Source organism: Gekko japonicus, unplaced genomic scaffold (genome assembly GCF_001447785.1).
Source record: "Gekko japonicus isolate JY-2015 unplaced genomic scaffold, Gekko_japonicus_V1.1 scaffold443, whole genome shotgun sequence".
Classification (NCBI taxonomy): Eukaryota; Metazoa; Chordata; class Lepidosauria; order Squamata; family Gekkonidae; genus Gekko; species Gekko japonicus.
Genome location: NW_015172565.1, coordinates 937,600 through 957,399, shown reverse-complemented (window position 1 = coordinate 957,399; position 19,800 = coordinate 937,600). Strand labels below are relative to the sequence as shown.

The 19,800-nt window shown below is 45.5% G+C and overlaps 1 protein-coding gene across 2 annotated transcripts in view; it reads right to left on the bottom strand.

Annotated features, from left to right (window-relative positions):
* Positions 1-7,450: 7,450 nt before the first annotated feature.
* Positions 7,451-19,800, bottom strand: part of LOC107118918 (matrix Gla protein-like) — an 18,696-nt gene continuing 6,346 nt past the window's right edge. For both annotated transcript variants that reach the window (XM_015421320.1, XM_015421321.1), the window contains exons 2-4: positions 14,723-14,746; positions 8,241-8,313; positions 7,451-7,759 (exon numbers count right to left, since the gene is read on the bottom strand). In XM_015421320.1, the coding sequence (XP_015276806.1) occupies positions 7,630-7,759; positions 8,241-8,313; positions 14,723-14,746 (227 nt within the window). In that variant the 3' untranslated portion in view covers positions 7,451-7,629. The remainder of the gene's footprint in view (positions 7,760-8,240; positions 8,314-14,722; positions 14,747-19,800) is intronic.

Below are 19,800 nucleotides of genomic sequence, written 5' to 3'. Positions count from 1 at the left end.
TTTTTCTTTGTAGTTTGTCTCATGCTCAATGAAATCCCTACTTAAAAAATATCTATTGCTTACTTTGGCATTTATTTTACTTTCTCAGATTAGTAAAGTTTTTGTTTTATTTTTCTCAGGACAGATGCGCTTGAATAAATCTTGCACATCTTTATTCAGCTAGTAATTCCACTTTTTTTAAAAAAAAAAATGTATTTAGTTTTAAGTGTAGGAGTCCTTGGAAACTTTTATAACTATCTTGTTCAACATAGGATAACCTTTGCCTCTTTTTATTATGAATAATGTAGCTGTTGGAGATTTGCAGAAGCTTATAAGTGAGATAGACTTGATTTTCCTACACTTAGTATTCTTTGCTTTTCATTTCAGTGTGGCCTCTCCCTCTTTGGAAAAGATGTCCTTGTTTGGTACTGAGAAGGATAAACAGAGGCTGTGCGATGCTAGCCGTGCTCTGTACGACAATGTCTACGTCTTTGTCTCTTCCACCAACACCATGTTCCGAATGCTCAACCAGTACCTTGGAACTGGATTTCCCAATGTTGTTGTGAGGGAAAACCTTGGCATCAAGGAGAACCTTCAGCTTCTGGTGAGTGCTCTGAAAGACATGCAAGAGACAGTGGACTTGAAAGATAAGGACGTCCAGCAATGTATCAGTGGCCCATTGTACGCTAAGATACTTCAACCTGTTTCCTCCAAGGATGAAAAAGTCAAGCTTGTGAAGGAGATTCATGGCATTTATAAGGGATCTTTTGCAACGATCTGTGGTCCCATTGCTGCAGTCTTACTGAAAAACAGTAATCTCCCTGAAAAACTACAGTCTGCCATGCGGATGTTAATGAGCTCTCCTGTGATGTCTTTGCGAGTTGGTGATCTTCTCATGACCCATGATGAAATTGTTAAAGCCCTTCCAGAAACCAGCACTTCATCCTGTCCAGCTACGCGAACTGGAGCGAAGGCTCGCAGTCAGTCGATGCCTTCTGTAACTTACTCACTTACCAGCTTCATGCGGGTAGTTCTCGGGGGGCAGACATCCAAGAATAGCCTTGAAATAGCTGCAGGTTACCTGGAAGAGGCTGTTAAAGTACTGAAGCCAGCTTGTGAAAATTTCCAAAGTGTTGCTAGGAGGGCCGAAGAGTATGTCACACTGATCATCGATAAATTGCAGTGAACTGGAAGGTGACTGCTGAGCTGTTAGAAATCCACTTCTGTTTACACAACAGGGGAAGTTGTGCAAATTAAAGAGAAAACTTTTGTTGATTGCAGCAATTGTATTGCCTTCTGTAACCATGGCTGCTTCCACATGGTGATGATGTTTTATGTAGCTCCTGTTGCCCCTGTGAATGCAGAGGCATTTGCAATACAGTGTCGAAGAAGAAGAAGAAGAGGAGGAGATTGGATTTATACCCCGCCCTTCACTTGGAGTCTCAGAGCAGCTTACAAACTCCTTTCCCTTCCCCTCCCCACAACAGACACCTTGTGAGGTGGGTGGGGCTGAGAGAACTCTGACACAAACTGCTCTTTTTCAAGGACAGCTGTGCCAGAGCTTGTGACGGACCCAAGGTCACATCAGCAGGTGCAAGTGGAGGCTCTCCCAGATTAGACTCCGCACACTTAACCACTACACCAAACTGGCTCTCACTTAGCAGTTTTCCCCATAGTTTCCTTGTTTTAGGCCCCTCTTCCCCCACAGCTACTATTTCTCCTCCAGAGGACTTTGGGGGGCTTTTAAAAAACACTTGACCTGGATTGCCCAGGTTGGCCAGGTCCTGGAAGCTAAGCAGGGTTGTTCCTGGCTACTGTTTGGATGGGAGAACTCCAAGGACATGGAGGCAAGCAATGGCAAACCACCTCTGAATGTCTCTTGCCTTGAAAATCCTATGGGATCTCAGTAAGTCATCTGTGACTTGACGGCAGAAAAAAATTAAAAGATCACTACAGCACAATACCATTATTACCATGGTCTATTACTTCCTCCAAATTCCCAGCTTTCCGTTTTGAACAAGCGGGTTTCTGTCCCTTTTCATTGTGGAGATATAAAGGGTTCACCTTTCCCTTTATATCTCTCAACAAAAGTGACTAGATGCTTTCTTTTTCTAAAAAATGAAAACTGGGAATAGTAGACTCCCAGGAGGTATTGAATCATGCCAATAGATCATCATAATGCAATTGTGCTGCAACAATCTAGCAATTGCTAATTTTTGTTTAAGCCCCAGGAAAAGCCTTTTGTTAGCATGAGGAGAAATGGCAGCCACAGAGGACTGAGGCAAGGAAAACTGCACCAATATGAGCAGAATCTTCAGAAATGCTGACATCCCTGTCCACATGCAGTGCAAAGGCACTCTGACTGTAGTCTCTCCAAAAAGACTGTATCAAATCAGTTTGGGAAAGAACACATCAAAGCAAGGAGAAGCCCCCAAATTGGTCAATTAATGGATGGCATTATGTGAATGCTCAAAAAACACCTGTTCCACTTTGAATGCCAAACCAAAGCAAAACCCTCTGTGTGAAAGCAACCTGTTTTAATGTCAAGACTGAAACAACACACTCAAAAATCTAAGCTAGGGGCTCTTGGTTTTGTTAAATCAAGATGCAGGTAGATAACCTCCAGCCCACTTTTCAATGATTGGACCATCATCATTGTCAAACCAGTCCCTCTCCCCCCAAAGGTTTCATCTTCAATTTTTCAAAGGCACTGAAGTATCGATATATTGATATAACATTGTAATGATGGAGTTAGCAGGTTCTCTAAATTCCCAGCTTTTACATTAAAAAGTAAGTCTTTAGTCTTTTCCCTAGCAAAGATACAAGGGAAAAAAGCATACTTCCACAAGAAGAGATGATAGAGACTTAGTTTTGTTTTGTTTTAAATGAAAGCTGGGAATTCAAAGAACCTGCTTAACCTATCATTACAATGCTATATCAATATTTTAGTGCCTTCTCTTTTAAAATGCAGCCGTTATATCAATATATTAATATAAGCATGCACAAAAAATTAAAAGGGGTGTTGTGATGCCACTGATGATGACAGCTCTCTCCGTTGAAAATCCCGATTATTTAAGCCATATGTAAAGTAAAGGTAAAGGTTCCCTTGCTCGAAAGCCAGTCGAGTCCAACTCTAGGGTTGCGGTGCTCATCTCAGTTTCAAAGCCGAAGACATTTCCGTGGTCATGTGGCCGGCATGACTAAACACCGAGGTGCACGGAATGCTGTTACCTTCCCACTGAAGTGGTACCTATTTATCCACTTGCAATTTCTTGCTTTCGAACTGCTAGGTTGGCAGGAGCTGGAACTAGAGATGGGAGCTCACTCCATCATGCGGCACCCGGGTCTCAAACTGCTGAACTACTGACCTTCCACAGCCTGCAGTTCAGCGTCATAACCACTTGAGCCACCACAGCTCAAGTGGTTAACAATAAATGGACTCCAGACCTGTAAAAATGCAGAGGGAGGGCAGATGTGTGGAAGAACGGTGTCCAAACTGATTCCAATGCTTGTAGATCGACTGCCAAGAAATTCAGGAGTAAGTCGAGCATGCAGAAAAGCCCTAAGTACTCCCACTCTTCTCACTAACAGCTATTTGAATATACTGTCAAAAATACTACTGCTGTGATGAATTAGGGCTGTCCCCCTAATCTGATGGCAGAGCACACACATGAGACATCTGTAAATCTATCTAGAAGTTTAGACATTGAGCAAGTTGGCAAAGGAAATTGCTGAGATGGCACAAAAGGTAAAGAGAGACCAAATGTGGCATCTGGATAAAAATGTTTCAGTTGGGCAAGTGTAAAAGAAAACAAGCTGTGCTACAATGAATGGAAATGAAATACTAGAGCTTCTCATTCCTTTGCTGTATCGCTACACAAGGCATATAGGGAACAATCTGGTCATGGTACACAAGCAGCTATATCATTTTCAGCTTTTTGGAGATGAGAGTAAAGGTTTAGCTTTAGTATACTCCTGATTCAAAAGTTTCAGGATGGTATTCTTTTCATAATCTTACAGTACCCCCCTGAGCAGAGTTATACCCTTCTAAGTCCGTTGAAGTCAGTGGGCTTAGAAGGGTATAAACTCTGCTTTAGGACTGCACTTAGCACTGACTGGTTTTCAAGCCAATAGTCTATCTACCCCTGTACTTTCATGTGGTTGCGTTACTACCATTAACATGCCAGAGCTTTTGGCTCTGGGTTCTTCTGATCAGAATGAAACATGATGATACCCCAGTCCTAGAGAATCATGCAAACCATTTACCAGCCTACAAAAACATCTGCTGGTTCACTCATGGCTACCTCTGCATCATAAGGCAATTTGATTGGTGCATTAAGTAAGTGACACATTTACTTAAGATAGACTTCCTGCTTGCTTGGGACAAGTAGCTAGCTGCAAGTCTGAACACAGAAAACATGCCACTATCCAGCCTCCTTGGACCTGGATTTAGAACTCACATGCTATCCTAGTACCATCCTAGTCATTAAGTGAAATCACCACATGGTGGCACCAGAAGAGCAATAATGATGAGTCAGATTACCAAACTTGTTTCTTAGGGATAACCTCCTAGCAACCATCACAGTTAAAGGCTGTATGTCTTCAGCTTTTATAAAGAGGCATCACGCCCTGCAATCTTTGCACCCCCACTGGCCTTTACAAGAGAAAAATCTATAGTAACATTCAAAACCTGTTTTTTAGACTTCTGAATTTTTCTTATAGGGAACTGGAAAGAGCCAGACATATTTTGTCCCCTTTGAACAACGTTCTGTAATCAAGTCCAGGAGGAGAATATTTAGCAATGTTGTCGGCATTGCACCTTTTATTTTTACCCACGTGCAGCCCGTATCCCATGTATGATCTAGTGCAGAATGTGATTTATTTATTTTTCGTTTTAAAAGGACAATTTCTAGTGATTGTGGAGAAAAGGCTGGAAGGTGCAGACGTCTCCTGGTGGTCCAGTAAAACAGATGAGACTAGGTGCAGGGCTTCCAGTCGGTTTCAGGTTAGCATTCACAGGTGCTGAAAAGGATCCCACGTCCAGCCTCTCATGAGGCTGCCAGCCCCTCCCCCTGCACTACCAGATGCATCCTCCTCTGTGCACCAGGGTGGGCAGAGGGGATCACGGGTGACTGCTGCAGCCGGCAGTAGCAATGCAAATTAAAATAGTTCTTTTCCTCCTCCCCAGGGAGTTACTGATATGCCCATTGGTAGCCATGTAGTCATCCCCCCCAAAACACACACATTTGTTTTATTCCTTGCCCTCCAAAGATCTTCCAGCATCAAAGAGGGTAAGAGACCAGGGGAGGTTCTAGTTGGGTTTGTGGAGATGAATAAATGCTACTGCCGCCACCAGTACAATACTAAAGCAGGTGAAAATACTTCACACACACAATGAGCTGACTTTTAATTTTTCCCTTGGTAGTTGCACACTCCCATCCACCACAGGCCTTGGGTGGCAATGGGATATGGAGAACTCTCCCCAAAGGGTGGGGAGAGACGTGGCGCCTTCCCCCTTGGTCCATCTTTCCTCCCCCTCCATAGCACCATGTGGGTTATGTACTTGATTTTTTTTTCAGCCACAACAGACAGCCCCATTCCAGTCATGGGGCAGGAAATTATGGGACAGCGCTTTGCATACAGACAGTTCCAGGTTCAGTCCCTGGCATCTCCAAGTAAAGGATCTCAGGTAGCAGGAAAGGCTCCTCTGTGTCTGGAACACTGGGAAACTGCTGCCAGTCAGAGCTGGACTGAGCCAGATGGACCAGTGGTCTGACTTCATCAGTAGGAGTATCTGGTGAGGACCAGCACTTGTTTTTGCAAGGAGGGAGGTGAGATGTACCAATGGACTTAATTTCTCTCATTTTGCTTTGCCCTTTTGCTGGCAGGAAAAAAAACCCAACTAAAAGCTTTTCAAAATGAAATAAGCATAGGCCTTCATGAACTGCATAGCCTCTGATACCAGTTTACCCAGTATAGTACCTGAGCTTGAGTTCATTTACTGGTGATACTGATTCCAATATCAGGGTTAGTACTAAAGTGAAATGGGAAGGATATTCACAAACAGTCACATACACACACACAAAATATTCCGCACCGTTTGGCTAATTTTTTAAATGGGAGTTCAAAAGAAGTATTTGCTGCCCTTCCCCAGGGTTATATACATCAGTGTTTCCCAATATGCAGGTTAGGACCCAAAAGTGGGTCATGAAGCCTCTGAAAGTGGGTCATGGGCTGGCCCTCCCTAATGGCCACCCATGCCCTTTCCATTGTTGTATTCTGTATTTTGGAAACTAAGAACTGGCCCTGGAAACAGGATCTTCCATGTCATACATTTTACTTGATCAAGTAAAATGTGTTCTTATGGTTGCTAGACTGTGTTTCTTAGACCCTTGGGGGATTACAAGGAGTCATGGATAAGGAGAGGGTGGTCAAAGGTTGTAATGTAACCTCCATGTGCAAAGGTTGTGTATGTTGGGATGACACTTGCGTGGGGTTCATAGTGAGAGCAGTGGCACACCTTTCTGTGATATTTGCTGGTTTCTCAAAAATTTCTCGTTAGCCACTATAGCAAGGGGGATACTGAACTAGATGGATGCCAAGGTCATTGTTTGCCTAGGGTGTAAAAAAACCCTTTGGGCCAGCCCTGGATGGGTCACCACACCAAACACATTTGGACTTGTGGGTCACCATACCAAAAGGCTGGGAATTGCTGATATACATAAAGGCCAGTTTGGCCGGAGATCCTGGAGGTTTTTTTATCATCTTCAGGGTGTGGAACAGCGGTCAGTGGGTGCATGGGGGGGAGGTAATTGTGAATTTCCTGCATTGTGCAGGGGGTTGGACTAGATGACCCTGGAGGTCCCTTCCAACTCTACGATTCCATGATTCTAAACCTTCAGCATTCCCCTTCTTGATACTTGATTGGCTGCTGCTTCAGGCACCATGTTTTAGAAATCAGTTCCTACTAGAGAGTGAGATCCTCATGTAGCCTCGATTTAGCTGGGTGGCAATTCCAGTAAGTACCACTAAAACATGCAAGAAATACCTTCAGTGTTGCATAGTTTTGTATGAGGTCATCAACTAAGAAACCTAACTGGCTATGTGACTATTTCACTATTACTAGAAAAAAAGCAAAAAAAAATAATTTAAAACACTGAAATAGCTAGCTAGAGCTACAAACAGCTGAAAAGTATTTTAACAAAGTAAAGTTTGGGGTATGCAAAGAAAATATGTTTCTCCTCTCCAAAACAACTATGCCATAATCTGAACCCTGAGAAAATTCAGGGCAGCACTAATATAGGGTATTGATGTTGCCTCAGGGTCCCTACGGAAAAAGCCAACCCTGGAAATGATCTGTTTTTATTCACTTAGTTGACTCTTCACCATTCTACCACTGCCTTCCCCCCTCCATGGCATCCCAGTATATTGGAAGTCGTGGAACTGATTATTGGCAGGGATGCCCCCGGAATGAAGAATAAGTGCTTTACTTCTTATTTTCTGAATGGAAAGTAGACAGTCTGCATAAGTAATTACAGCTGGACTTGTACCAGTAATGTTAAACCAATGTTGTTTCCCCTTTTATTTGCTCTCCCTTCCAATGGCTCCGTGTAGAGATTCTATCCAGATGAGAACATGAAATGTCCACCTTCAGGTTCTTCCAAAGACAAGGGAATATGCCGCTTGAAATCCTATTATTTCAGAGTAGTAGTCACAAGGTGCGTAGTTTTCACACTGCTCATGCTTCATCTCCATTGGGGACTTAAACGTTTCGTAGTACCTGCAACACAGGGAATGGAATCGCTTATCTACCCTGGAACTCTGTATGGTGGCCATAATTGTTAAACTACTCTGACAAGCCATACGTGTCTGTCCAAACATATGCAGCATCTCCATGCCTACACAACACATCCCTCCCATCTGCTGGCCCCCTTGTGGAGATGCTGAACACTCTTGGCTAATGCAAAGAGTTCTTTAAATGTGACACCAGCTACCCCAGGTACTTGGATACCTCTAGATGGGAGAAGTAATGTTTAAATCTACCCTCAGCTAGAGATAATGGTTATTAAGGAAGAGAAGTGTGTTTCCTTCCACTATGTCTCCTCCAGCCTCCTGTTTCTTCTCCTGGTTAGTCTGTGGAGTGGTGTGTGCAATGAATCTGCAGAGTGATATGTGCAAGCGCATCTCAGTGTTTCCCACAGTCTGTGCCGTCTTCTGATTAGACATTATGGATATCAACATTAAACCTTGGAGACTCTTACCTTTCATAATATGGATAGGATCTCTTCTGCCTCCTCACAAAGGCTTCGGCTGTTTTCTTATTTATCTTAATTCCTGTTGCAAAAATAACATGCCACAGTATGAGACTAATAGCCAAACAGTTCAACCAAAGTGGGGGGAAAAACCCTCTAATAACCAGCTAATTCTGAAACTCAAATGTGTATTTTATGGAGTCAGTAGGCTGGTTACTGTATGCAGCTGCTGACACACACTCCTCTTGCAGCAGGATCCCCACGTACCACTGGCTGAGCTCACCAGTGCAGCCACTGCGAAAAGAGAAGAGCTCCCACACTTTTGTCATTCTGCTAACCAGGGATCATTTGGTAGAAAAAGAGGTGCAGGAGCTCATTAGAATAACTCATTAGCATAACTTATTTGCATATGCCACACCCCCTGACATCACCGGAAGTGTGTCAGAAGGCAACACCCACCACTCAGGCTCCACTGGACTGTTTTGGATTGCTAGCTATTGGGGGGGGGGGAATGTGCAGATCTGCCATCACAGAGGAGAGAGAACTTGTACCTGAGTCAAACTTAGTCTTAAAGGTGCCACTGGACTGTTTTGGATTGCTAGCTATGGGGGGAAGGGAACGTGCATCTGCCCTCACAGGTGTGGGGCTGTGACGCGGGGGCGGGGGGGGGGGGTGGCCCTCTGCAACTTACCTGGCTGCTTCTTGCTTCTTGTGGCCTGACTGAGGGCTGCTGAGAGCAGGGGGTGGGGCTTGTTGCATGTGCCCGGCCCCCTGGGCTCCTTACTGCCGGAGCTCCGCTCCTGTTCACTCCCGCAGGAAATGACCCCTGCTGCTAACTATGTAAAACAGAATGCTTCAAGAGAGCATTTTAATAAAGCTACAGGGCTATAGGATAATGGAATGGTTTGGGAAGGAGCTTTTTAAAAATGAACAGGACTGTGGACTGTATCACAGTATGTACTGTTTCCTGTATATATTCTCTTGCTCTTACTGCACTGCTTTCTACCTTTGTATTATCATTTTATGCATTGTTTGACATACCGTGTGTAATTATTTTTGCTCTTTTTCAAATTGCTATAATCCTAGTCTTATTGCATTGTTTATTAGATTCTCATGTGAATTATTGCATTGACTTACACTGTGTAATCCATTTTCGGTCTTAGACTATGTATAAAGTAAATAAAATAAATAAAGTGCACAGGATCAGGCTGTGGTAGGGTTCTTTTCTACATGAACAAATATAGGGTCAAGCAGCAGTGATCCCTGAGGTACCCACAGGTGGGATCCTTTCCCAGCAACTTTCCATCTTCAGAGTAAATGCCACAACCCTCCCCTATGAATGAGATTCCTGCGGGTTAGCATATATTAGCAAAAGAAGATTTGTGCTCACTTACCTCTGGACCTAAATTTCTTATTATTTGTCTCCTGCTCTGTCAAAAATAATTTCCCCAGCAATGAGAGTTCTGCAGGACTATTGTGAAACACTGTCCTGTTCTCTCTTTTTCTTTACTTTCTTTGGAGTCTGCTACAACACCTTTTTTATCCTTTCATTCCTTAATCTCTCTCTCTGCTTTACTCCAACATGATTTCACTCCTCCCACCCTTGCAGGCTTTTAAAATGAGGACTCTTCAGCCCTGCTAACTGCTAATTCTGTTCTAGCCAATTGCATAGCGAATTCACCCTTGGAAGATTTATGACAGGATCTACCCTTTTTACCTCAGCTCCTTCCTTTTTTACATAGAAAACTTATGCCTGAAAGACGTGTGACAGATTTCACACCAACCCCTAATGCTGATTGGAGGGGCATGACAAATGATTGATGGGGCACCGCCTCTTTTTTTGCACACTGTGGCTACAGGCCTGCAGCAGGATAGCGTGAAGTGGTGTTTCCAGGGCAACAGAGGGAGAGCTCCACCTTTTTCTAGACCTGAAGGCTGCATTTTAAATAGCCCAGCTCCCCTCCCCCCAAAACAAGCAAACCTGTACAGGCTTACTGAGCAGTGTTCCCTCTAAGCTGAGTTAGTGTGAGCTAGCTCACGGTTTTTTAGCCTCCGGCTCACACATTTTTGTCTTAGTTCAGGAAGGATGGCTCCAGAGCAAACTAATTTATGCAGTAGCCAAATCGCTCACTCACAGCTTTAATGCCAGTAGCTCACAAAGTAGAATTTTTGCTCACAAGACTCCACAGCTTAGAGGGAATATTGTTACTGAGACCTCTATTAGAGCAGGAGGGGGAAGAAGGATCATTAGGTTGCAAGCTCTGGGTTGGGAGATACCTAGAGATCTGATGGGTGGAGTTGGGGGAGGGGAGGGAGGGAGGGGAGGTATATTGTCATAGAGCCTACCTTCAATGTGGCCATTTTCTCCAAGTGAACTGATCTCTGCTGCCCGGAGATCACTTGTAATAGTGGGAGATCTCCAGCCACCACCTGGAGGTTGGCAACTCTAAGGACCATGCTTCTCTTTCAGTCACACATGCAATGTCCCTCCTGTCTTAACTTCCAAGTCTTTAATTCCTAGCTATGGGAAGCCCCCCTCCCGCCCCCTTGATTTGAAAGTCAGTGTTCCAGTAGCCAGGATCCTTTCTGATTTTCCACTTCAGAAAATCAGGGACCATGTTTGTGTGTGAGTGAAAAGACAGACAAGTGTAGAGGCAAATCCCCCCCCCCTCGGTAATTTACTAATCCCTTTTAGCAGGGCTTTTTTTTGTAGAAAAAGCCCAGCAGGAACACATTAGCATATTAGGCCACACCCCTGACAGCACAGCTCATTACCATATTAGGCTGCACCTCTATGTTACCAGAAGTGTGGTCATCCAGCCACACGCACCTTTTCCTTCTTATTCTGTTTACCTTGTTTGTTGTCAAAACCCAGGGCTTTTTTTGTAGCAGGAACTCCTTTGCCTGTTAGGCCACACACCCCTAATATAGCCAGTCCTAATGAGTTTCTGCTGTTGGGTGTGGGCTATTATGCTAATGAGTTCCTGCTGGGCGTTGCCAACTCAGGAGCCAGCCAGAAGTGTTCCTGCCCAAAAATAGCCCTACCTCTCAGTCTGATCAGATAAGAGCTGTCTATTAGCAGTCAGCACGTTGAAGAGAAAAAAAGAAGTCCAACAGCTAAGCATACCACCCTACTGTAAGACAAGACCCCCCTGTTGGCAGAGTAATTAACCTGATTAAAGAGTAGATAAAGGTTTATTTAGGAATTAATATACTTGATAGGAAAGAGGAGAGACAGAGATATGTTCCTAACTATATCTCTATATGAGAGAGAGGATAAGACTGAATAGAAGGGGGAAATTGCCCTGAGAGTAGCAATCTGGAGATAGACAAGGAATGACACTTGACAGGAGAAAAGGTTTTGACCTCACTATCCTATCTGATTGTCTTCTTGCTGCCCCCTGCAGGGTCTTCTTCTCTTCTTCTTTGTACACCAGAATATTGTCTATTTCAACACACCCACCCCCTCATTTTAAGGTAATCTGCTACAGCAGTATATCAACAAGCCACTAGGGTTTTGTTTTTTTTAAGAGGGAGGGTACTGCAGAGCAATTTATTTATTTATTTTATTTAGAGCAATGATGGTAAATGCTGCTGGGGGGGGGGGTATAATGTAGTTAAAAAGCCCAAATGGGAATAAAAGCTCCATGTAGAAATGATCTAAGAGAGAGAGAAATCACATGTTGCCCTCTTGGAAACCGGAAAAAGAAAGCAGGAGGAGGAGCAGGCAGAAGGAAGAAAGCCCCTAAGAAGAGCAATCTAGGTAATAAAAGGATAGCAGCAGAACCGACGAGAAAAGCAGACAAGGGTTTGATCTGTCCGCCTTGCTAGCTCTATTCTCCCCACTCTGCTGCAGCACTGGTTTGCTTGCTGCACAGAGATGTTGCCGAGGGCTCAGTATTGGGTGTGGGCTGAGGAAATCTGTCATCCAGGTAGCTCACTGGGTGAGCTTAGGCTAGTCATCCTAATACACTCAGGTGGTTAACTCCATGGACCTGAGTTGTTCGTGGAAAGGAGAGATGCAAATGTGACAGGGACATTAGTCAGGAGAAGGAGTTATTTCTCGCCATTCTCTTTTTCAGTGGGAGCCTCATGTTCCTATCTGCAAGTCACATGCTTCCCACCTTACCCCAGTGCCAGTTGACTTGGTTTTCCTTCCAGGAGACGGTTCTCATTCATTCAAGCCAACAAAGCAGTGTCTTCTTCATCACAGTACTAATATTCGCAAATGGTTGTAATTTGAGGGGGGAGAAAACAGTTTCACCAGTACAATGAAAAATGTTGAAGGGAAATTTAAATTCACGTTTTGGGTGTGAAATTTGAACACTTTATTGGCCTCCCTGGCACTTTTGGCTTTGGCAGACTCTGAATGCAAAATCTTAGAAGCTGCCAGCTTTCAAAATCCTATTCCTATTGCATGTAATCTATCAAAACACTGTAAGATGCAAGCACTATTATATATCAGCTCAAAGTACTATCTGATGGTAAATGCCGTTGATATGACAACTGTCAAATACTGTGGATTCAGAATGATACACTTTAGGGGTAGAGTCAATAGAAGATGCTGAACTTGCCAAGTCCCTCATTGCCCCACTTCGTTTAAGACAGAGGGACCTGGCCTTGAATGACCTCAGCTTACCTGCGCCTCTGCACCTGCCTAACACTTTGCCATTCTCACCTCTGTTTTGAAATCCAGATTGTCTGTCTCTCAGGCGAAATGCCATTATTTCCACGTGATTATCTAAGTCCCTGAATTTGCTTCTTTTGCTCTTCCTTTTCATTTCCCTTTTGCTTTTTGTGCTGTGTGTATATCATATTGTAGGTGTTATTTTGAATTGTGAACCACCTTGAATGCAGTGGCAGGAAGGCAGTATATAAATGCATCCCAGTAAATAAGAATACATAAAGGTGCTCTCTACAGCATCTAACAGACCACTGGAGATGTTCCCTTGTCCAAGCCTATGGAAATGGGTCTTAAACCAGTCTGTCTGTGCCTGGGAAAAATGTCTTTCCTAGACCAGCAGGCAAGAGACTGCCCAGTGTGTCTGGCTAACAGGGGGCTTATTCACTGGGGGACTAATTGGCAAACTGCGTTCATGCCAGGTCTCTTATAACATGTAAACAGATTTAAAAATTATTTTAAGCAGTGCCAGAAATCACAGGCCTCCTTGTAGAGTTCCTCCATTTTGTTTGGCTCACAGAGGAAATTCCAGAATGAGCTTCAATAGGAATATTATTTGTCAGACTTTGCCTCCACATGTGAGGTCAGAGGAATTCCAGAGGTCCAAAAGGGATTTTTGCCCTGATGGAGTTCCTGCAAGGATTGGGAGAGGGAGAGCAAAAGCCCTAAACAATGTTCCCTCCATATACTGAAGAAAGTAGATATGGCCTCTCTATAAAACCAGCATGAGAGGCAGCCGGATATAATTGTTAGTGAGTCAGACTAGGATCTGGGGAACCCGGGTTCAAATCCCCACTCTGCCACGGAAGCTTGCTGGGTGACCTTCGGCCAATCACACACTCTCAGCCTAACCTACCCTCACAGTGTTGTTATGAGGATAAAATAAAGGCGAGGAGAATGATGTAAGATGCTCTGGGTCCTTACTGGGGAGAAAGATGGGGTATAAATGAAGTAAAATTTTAAAAAATCCACTTATAATAAGCCTGAACTAGATACTAGATTTAGCTTGGGTTGTCAACTTTTTCCAGAAGGACTTCTGAGTCTTTAAGAGTTGTGTGGCAGAAAAACAGATGAAGGTTCTACTATCGATGTACCTCATTGCTGGGGAAAGCTGAACCTTTTGGATTTCTTCTATCACAAACCAATTAAAGGTTCAAGCATCCTGCTTAAAAAAAAAGATGGCAACACTGGTGACCATATCTAGGAGCTGATAATGGAAGAATCACAAAAAACAAACACTGTGACAATTCTTGTCTTCGGCTCCTGCCACACAGCAGGGGAAAAGCCTCTAAAGGCGCGGCTTTTAAAAGCCGCGCCAACGTTGAGACGCCGCGGCGGGATCCCACGGATCCCCTGGCCGCAGCGCCTTTTCTCCCCGGCACGATCAAACGCCGGGGAGAAAACACGGCCCTGACCGGGAGCCGGCCGAACTGCACATGTCGGAGCATGCGCAGTTCGGCTACGGGCCGGGGTTGTGCCGGCGCAAGGACGCGCCAGCGATCAAACGCCCGGCTTGCCACGCAGCTTCCCAATGAACCACCAAGGTAGGTGGTTGCAAGTTGCGGCGGATTTTCCCGGGAAAGGGCCAGTTCGGGGACGGAAGCAGGACGCTTCCCAGATGTTGTGGTGTGATCGCGCCGGTTTGCTCTGCCCCCGAACTGTCCCGCTCCCGGCCCAAATCGCCTAGTGTGAACGGGACCTTCCATAACTTTGGCAAAAGCCTGCTTTGTAAAACTGGTTCAAAGAAGACATCCCTGGTGGTAAGAAACACTGTGGAAACTTATAGACAACAGTCTTGCCACATACTCACCTTCATCCAAGGGCCTGTTTGTATCTGGAAAACAACAGATGAAATAGAATAAAACACTGGTGCCACATTTGTATACCACCATTTCTTATAAGGCACTTGAGGTAGTTTATAATTTTAAACAAACCAAAGAAGCTATAAAGAGCTCCCAAATAATTCTCTGCCATTGACAGTTCAGAAGCCAATGATATGAACTTGTAAGAAGAGCCCTACTGGAGCAGTCTGAAGATTCATTTAGTCCATCATCCTGTTTCCTGCAGTGACTGAACAGATGCCCTGAGAAAGCCAACAAATTGGGTGTAGAGACACCCATCAGTTGATTATGGGGCATACTACTTCTGATCATGGAGGCTTTGTTTTGCCCCCATACCTAATAGCAATTGATAGACATAGCCATGAATTTTTCTAATCATCTTTTGCAACCATTTTAGCCAGCTGTATTTTCTGGCAGTGAATTCCATAAGTTTGCTATGTGATAAAATACTATCTTTTGTCCATCTTGAATCTATTCTCTATCAACTTTTTTTGTCCCTGAATTCTAGTACTGTGGGGGAGAAGGGAAAATAGTCTCTTCACTTTTTTAACATCATATATATATATATATATATATAATTCCCTTACGTATTGGCCATTTCCAGCTCTCCCATTGGCTGTGCACTGTACTCCATCAGCCATTGGCCCATCAACTGCTACTCAAGAGTACTCGTGTGCCATTGGCTTGATACTGGGTCCACTCCTCTCCTCTCCACTCCTCTCCCTCGCCAGAGTTTGGGGAGGAGAGAGGCCTCAGCTGAATAGAATAGAGCCCACCCTCCAAAGCAGTTATTTTCTTGGGGGGGGAGAGATCTGTTGTCTGGAGTTCAGTTGTGATACCTAGCGATGTTCAGGCTCCACCTGGAGGTTGGCTACCCTACGTGTAGCAGTTAGCGCTTCAGAGCAGGGTCTGCCATGTCCAGGTTCTTGCTGTGGAAGTTGAGTGGGTGATTTCGGACCAGTCACAGACTTTCAGCCTAACCTACCTCACAGGGTTGTTGTGCAGATCAAAAGGGGGAGAGAATTATGTAAGCTGCTTTGGTCTCCACTGCGGAGAAAGACTGTACTTTTCCTCCTGGGGCACCATTGCTGCCAATCTCCTGATGAGGGCCAGAGAGCACTCAGAATTAAAACTGCTCTCCCGATGGTAGAGATCAGGGGCAGATAACGGTAGGTTGATGGTTGGCTGGGAAAGAGATAGGGTTGCCAGCTCCAGGTTGAAGCCTGAAGAGGGTGGGGTTTGAGGAGGGGTAGGACCTCAAATAGGTACAATGCCATAGACTCCACCCTCCAAACCAGCCATTTCCTGGGGGACCATTGCTGCCAATCTCCAGGTGAGGGCTGGAGATCACTCAGAATTAAAACTGTTCTCCAGATGGTAGAGATCAGTTCCCCTGGAGAAAATGGCTGCTTTGCTGGGTGGACTCTGTGTCATTATACACTGCTGAGATCGCTTGCCTCCTACTTCGGTACCCACTGTGGAGAAACTCTGTAGTTTTCCTAGATAGAAGCTGCAGGTGGGGGGAGGAGATGGAAAGCTGAAGTCAGAGGGGCAGATAAAGGTAGGTTGATGGTGGGCTGGGAAGGAGATAGGGTTGCCACCTCCAGGTTGGGAAATGCCTGGAGATTTGAGGGATGGAGCCTGGAGAGGGTGGGGTTTGTGGAGGGGTGGGACCTCAGACAGGTACAATGCCATAGAATCCAACCAGCCATTTCCTCCTGGGGAACCATTGCTGCCATTCTCCAGGTGAGGGCTGGAGATCACTCAGAATTAAAACTGCTCTCCAGATAGCAGAGATCAGTTCCCCTGGAGAAAATGGCTGCTTTGCAGGGTGGACTCTGAGTCATTATACCCTGCTGAGGTCACTTCCCCTCCTTCTTGGGTCCCTACTGAGAAGGAGAAAGACTGCAGTTTTCCTAGGTAGAGGCGGCAGGTGTGTGGGGGAGATGGAAAGCTGAAGTCAGAGGGGTAGATAACGGTACGTCGATGGTTGGCTGGGAAGGAGATAGGGTTGCTACCTCCAAGACAGGTACAATGCCATAGACTACCCTCCAAACCAGTCATTTTCTCCTGCAGAACCATTGTTGCCATCTCTTCAGATGGCAGATATCAGTTCCCCTGGAGAAAATGGTAAGCTCTGTGTCATTATACTGTGCTGAGGTCACCCCAGCAAATTGATGCTGAGTGCCCAAGACCAGGCACCCACCCAGAGCCTCTTTCTAGAGCTCGTTGTATTTATTTCCACAATGGGCCTTATTCCTAGTTATACATAATTTTATAAATCTATATTACATCCCTCTCCTTTTCATATCCTTTTCCTTAAAAGTAGACTTCTAAATTCTTTAGCCTTCCTTAGACAGAAGGTACTCCACCCCCTTGATCATTTTGGGCCCCGGTCACACAGGAGGATTTGCCCCGTGAAGTGGATGGGTTGAGGGCGCATCAAACGGGCCCGATCAGATGCCAACATCTGGCAAGTGTCGCGCACCCGCCCCCAACTCGTCCCTTCCGACCAAAAACGTGGATCAAAAAGGTACTAGGGAAAAGGTAGTACCTACCGGAAGATCCACAGCAGGGCCGGGCATAGGATCGCGGATGCACTGGCAGCCTGTGTTATTCGAGGGACTACTGGACTGTGCATGCGCGACTGACGAACTGCGCATGCACACAAATACTCCAGCAGACTCGGGTTGCCCGTCTTTGCCTTGCTTCCCCCGGCCATGTGATCACTCCGGACAGAATATGCGCAGCGGCTCAGGGGAAGCGTCTGATCCCAATGCCGCACTTTCCTTTGGTGTGGCTCTAAGAAGCCACACTTACGATGCGGCTTTTCCCGCCGGTGTGACCAGGACATTGGGTCCCGGTCACACGAGCGGGATACCACGCCACTGAAGGGAGGCAAAGTAGAGCTGGAGCAAAAAGAGCCACGGGAGCACGATCCAATGCTCCCCGTGGCTCCGTGCTTCGGCCTTCTGCTGGCGATCAGACATAGCGTGGCAAAATGGACGTTGCGTGTTTGTGCACATGCGTGGGACGGGGAACGGCGCTGGCTGCAACGGGCTACCAGCGCTTCCCTGACCAGACGCCTTCCATTGCCGCCTTCCAGTACCTACCAGTACTGGTAGGTACTGCTCTTTTGCCAGTACCTTTTTGATGCGCGTTTGTGGGCCGAAGAGACGGATCGGGGACGGGTGCACGCCGCTTTCCAGATGTTGCGTTGTGATCCTGCCCGCTTGATGCATCCCCGATCTGTCTCTCTTGTGGATCTAATCCTTCTGTGTGACCAGGGCCATGGTTACCCTTTTCTGCCCCTTTTCCAGATCTATGACAAGGGGGGACCAAAATCATACTTTAGAGCTTTGTTTATTCATGCATTACAATAAAATACTTTTAAAATAATGCCTAATGCAGAACCAGCCATTTATTGTGCTGCAGGTTATTTAACCAGTTACTAATCCACGAGAAGACACAACCCCTTATCACATGCCTTCTAAATTCTGAAATCTGTGGTAAGGGACTTTGCCAGAAGTTTTTTGGAATTCCATATATGTAGCATCTACTAGCTCACTCTTATCTGTAAGCTTGTTCATACTATCGAAGCACACCAAAAGCCTGATGAGGCAGAAAGCCAAATTGTTTCTTACTCAGTAGGGCTTCTAACTCTATAAGCTTAATAATTTTGTCTTAAATAGTGGTTTCTACCAAATGAGAAGGGAGCGCTCACTGGAGAAGATCCTGATGCCGGGAATGATTGAAGGTAAAAGAAAAAGGGGACGGCAAAGGATGAGATGGTTAGACAGTGTTATCGATGCAATGAACATGAAACTGAGCAAACAGTGGAGGATGACAGAAGACAGGAGGACCTGGCGTGATGTGGTCCATGGGGTCACGAAGAGTCAGACTCAACGGTGCAACTGAACAACAACAACAAAACCTATTTACCTGGAACAGCCAATAGACTAAAAGTTCTAGAATTTCCTAAACCCCACTTGAATCCTCAAGATTTGAACCAGTAGTTTCACATTTGGCTCTTGAAAAAGACCTTAGAGTGTATACTATCTGAACCTCGTGACTTGTTAAGTTTTAACTTGTCAATTAATCACTGGACTTTATCTCTTGTACCCTATTTGATTCAGTCCCTTAGACACCCTCCCTGAAAACAGTGGTTCTAGCAATGGAAACTGTCCAGAGTGTTCCATAGTGAAGATCTATACTGATTATCCATTCCCACTTCTTTGCCATTTCCCCATAAACCTTCAGAAATCCTGTCACTTCTTTGTAGCCTATTGACCTAATTAGCTCGCTGGCTGTTTTCCTGTGCCTGAGGTATCTGCAGCCATTCTTACTGTTGGTCTTTTTAAAGCAAATTGTTGATACAATTGCCTCACTGTTGATTTTCATTTATTTTGACACAGTCCATGTGTTCCTTGTTTTTATTTAGACATCTCTGTGTTTTAAAGAAGAAGAAGAGCTGGTCTTTATACCCCGCCTTTCTCTACCCTAAGGAGTCTCAAAGGTGCTTACAATCATCCTCCCTTCCCTCTCCCCACAAAAGGCACCTTGAGAGGTAGATGGTGCTGAGACAGTTCTGAGAGAACTTGTAGTGTCCGCTGACCGCCACCGGAGGCCAGCGCACACGCCTGAGCTTCAGTCTGGGACAACAATGGGGACTAGGATCCTAGTCCCTCCACTGGGGAAATCAATGGGAACCGTGGCGGGAAATTCAAACCCGCCAATGGGACCCAGGGGTGGTCCCCTGGCTGTGTATATAGTTGGCCTGCCGGCCGTTTGTGGGAGTGTCTTGTTGTGTACCTAATAAAGTGTGCTATGCACTACGTCGTCGTCTGTCGTTCTTCCATGCGGCAACCCACTACATAACAGTGGCGACGAAGGTGGGATACCGCCGCATCTGAGCCGGGCCGTCGCGAGGGACCAGGAGAACCCGAAGCAGCCGATCCGATGAGCGAGCCGGCCAGCGAGACCGCTTCTCCCGCAACCGCTCCGACGCGCACAATGGCAACCGCTCCTGGGCTACGGTTGCTTCCGC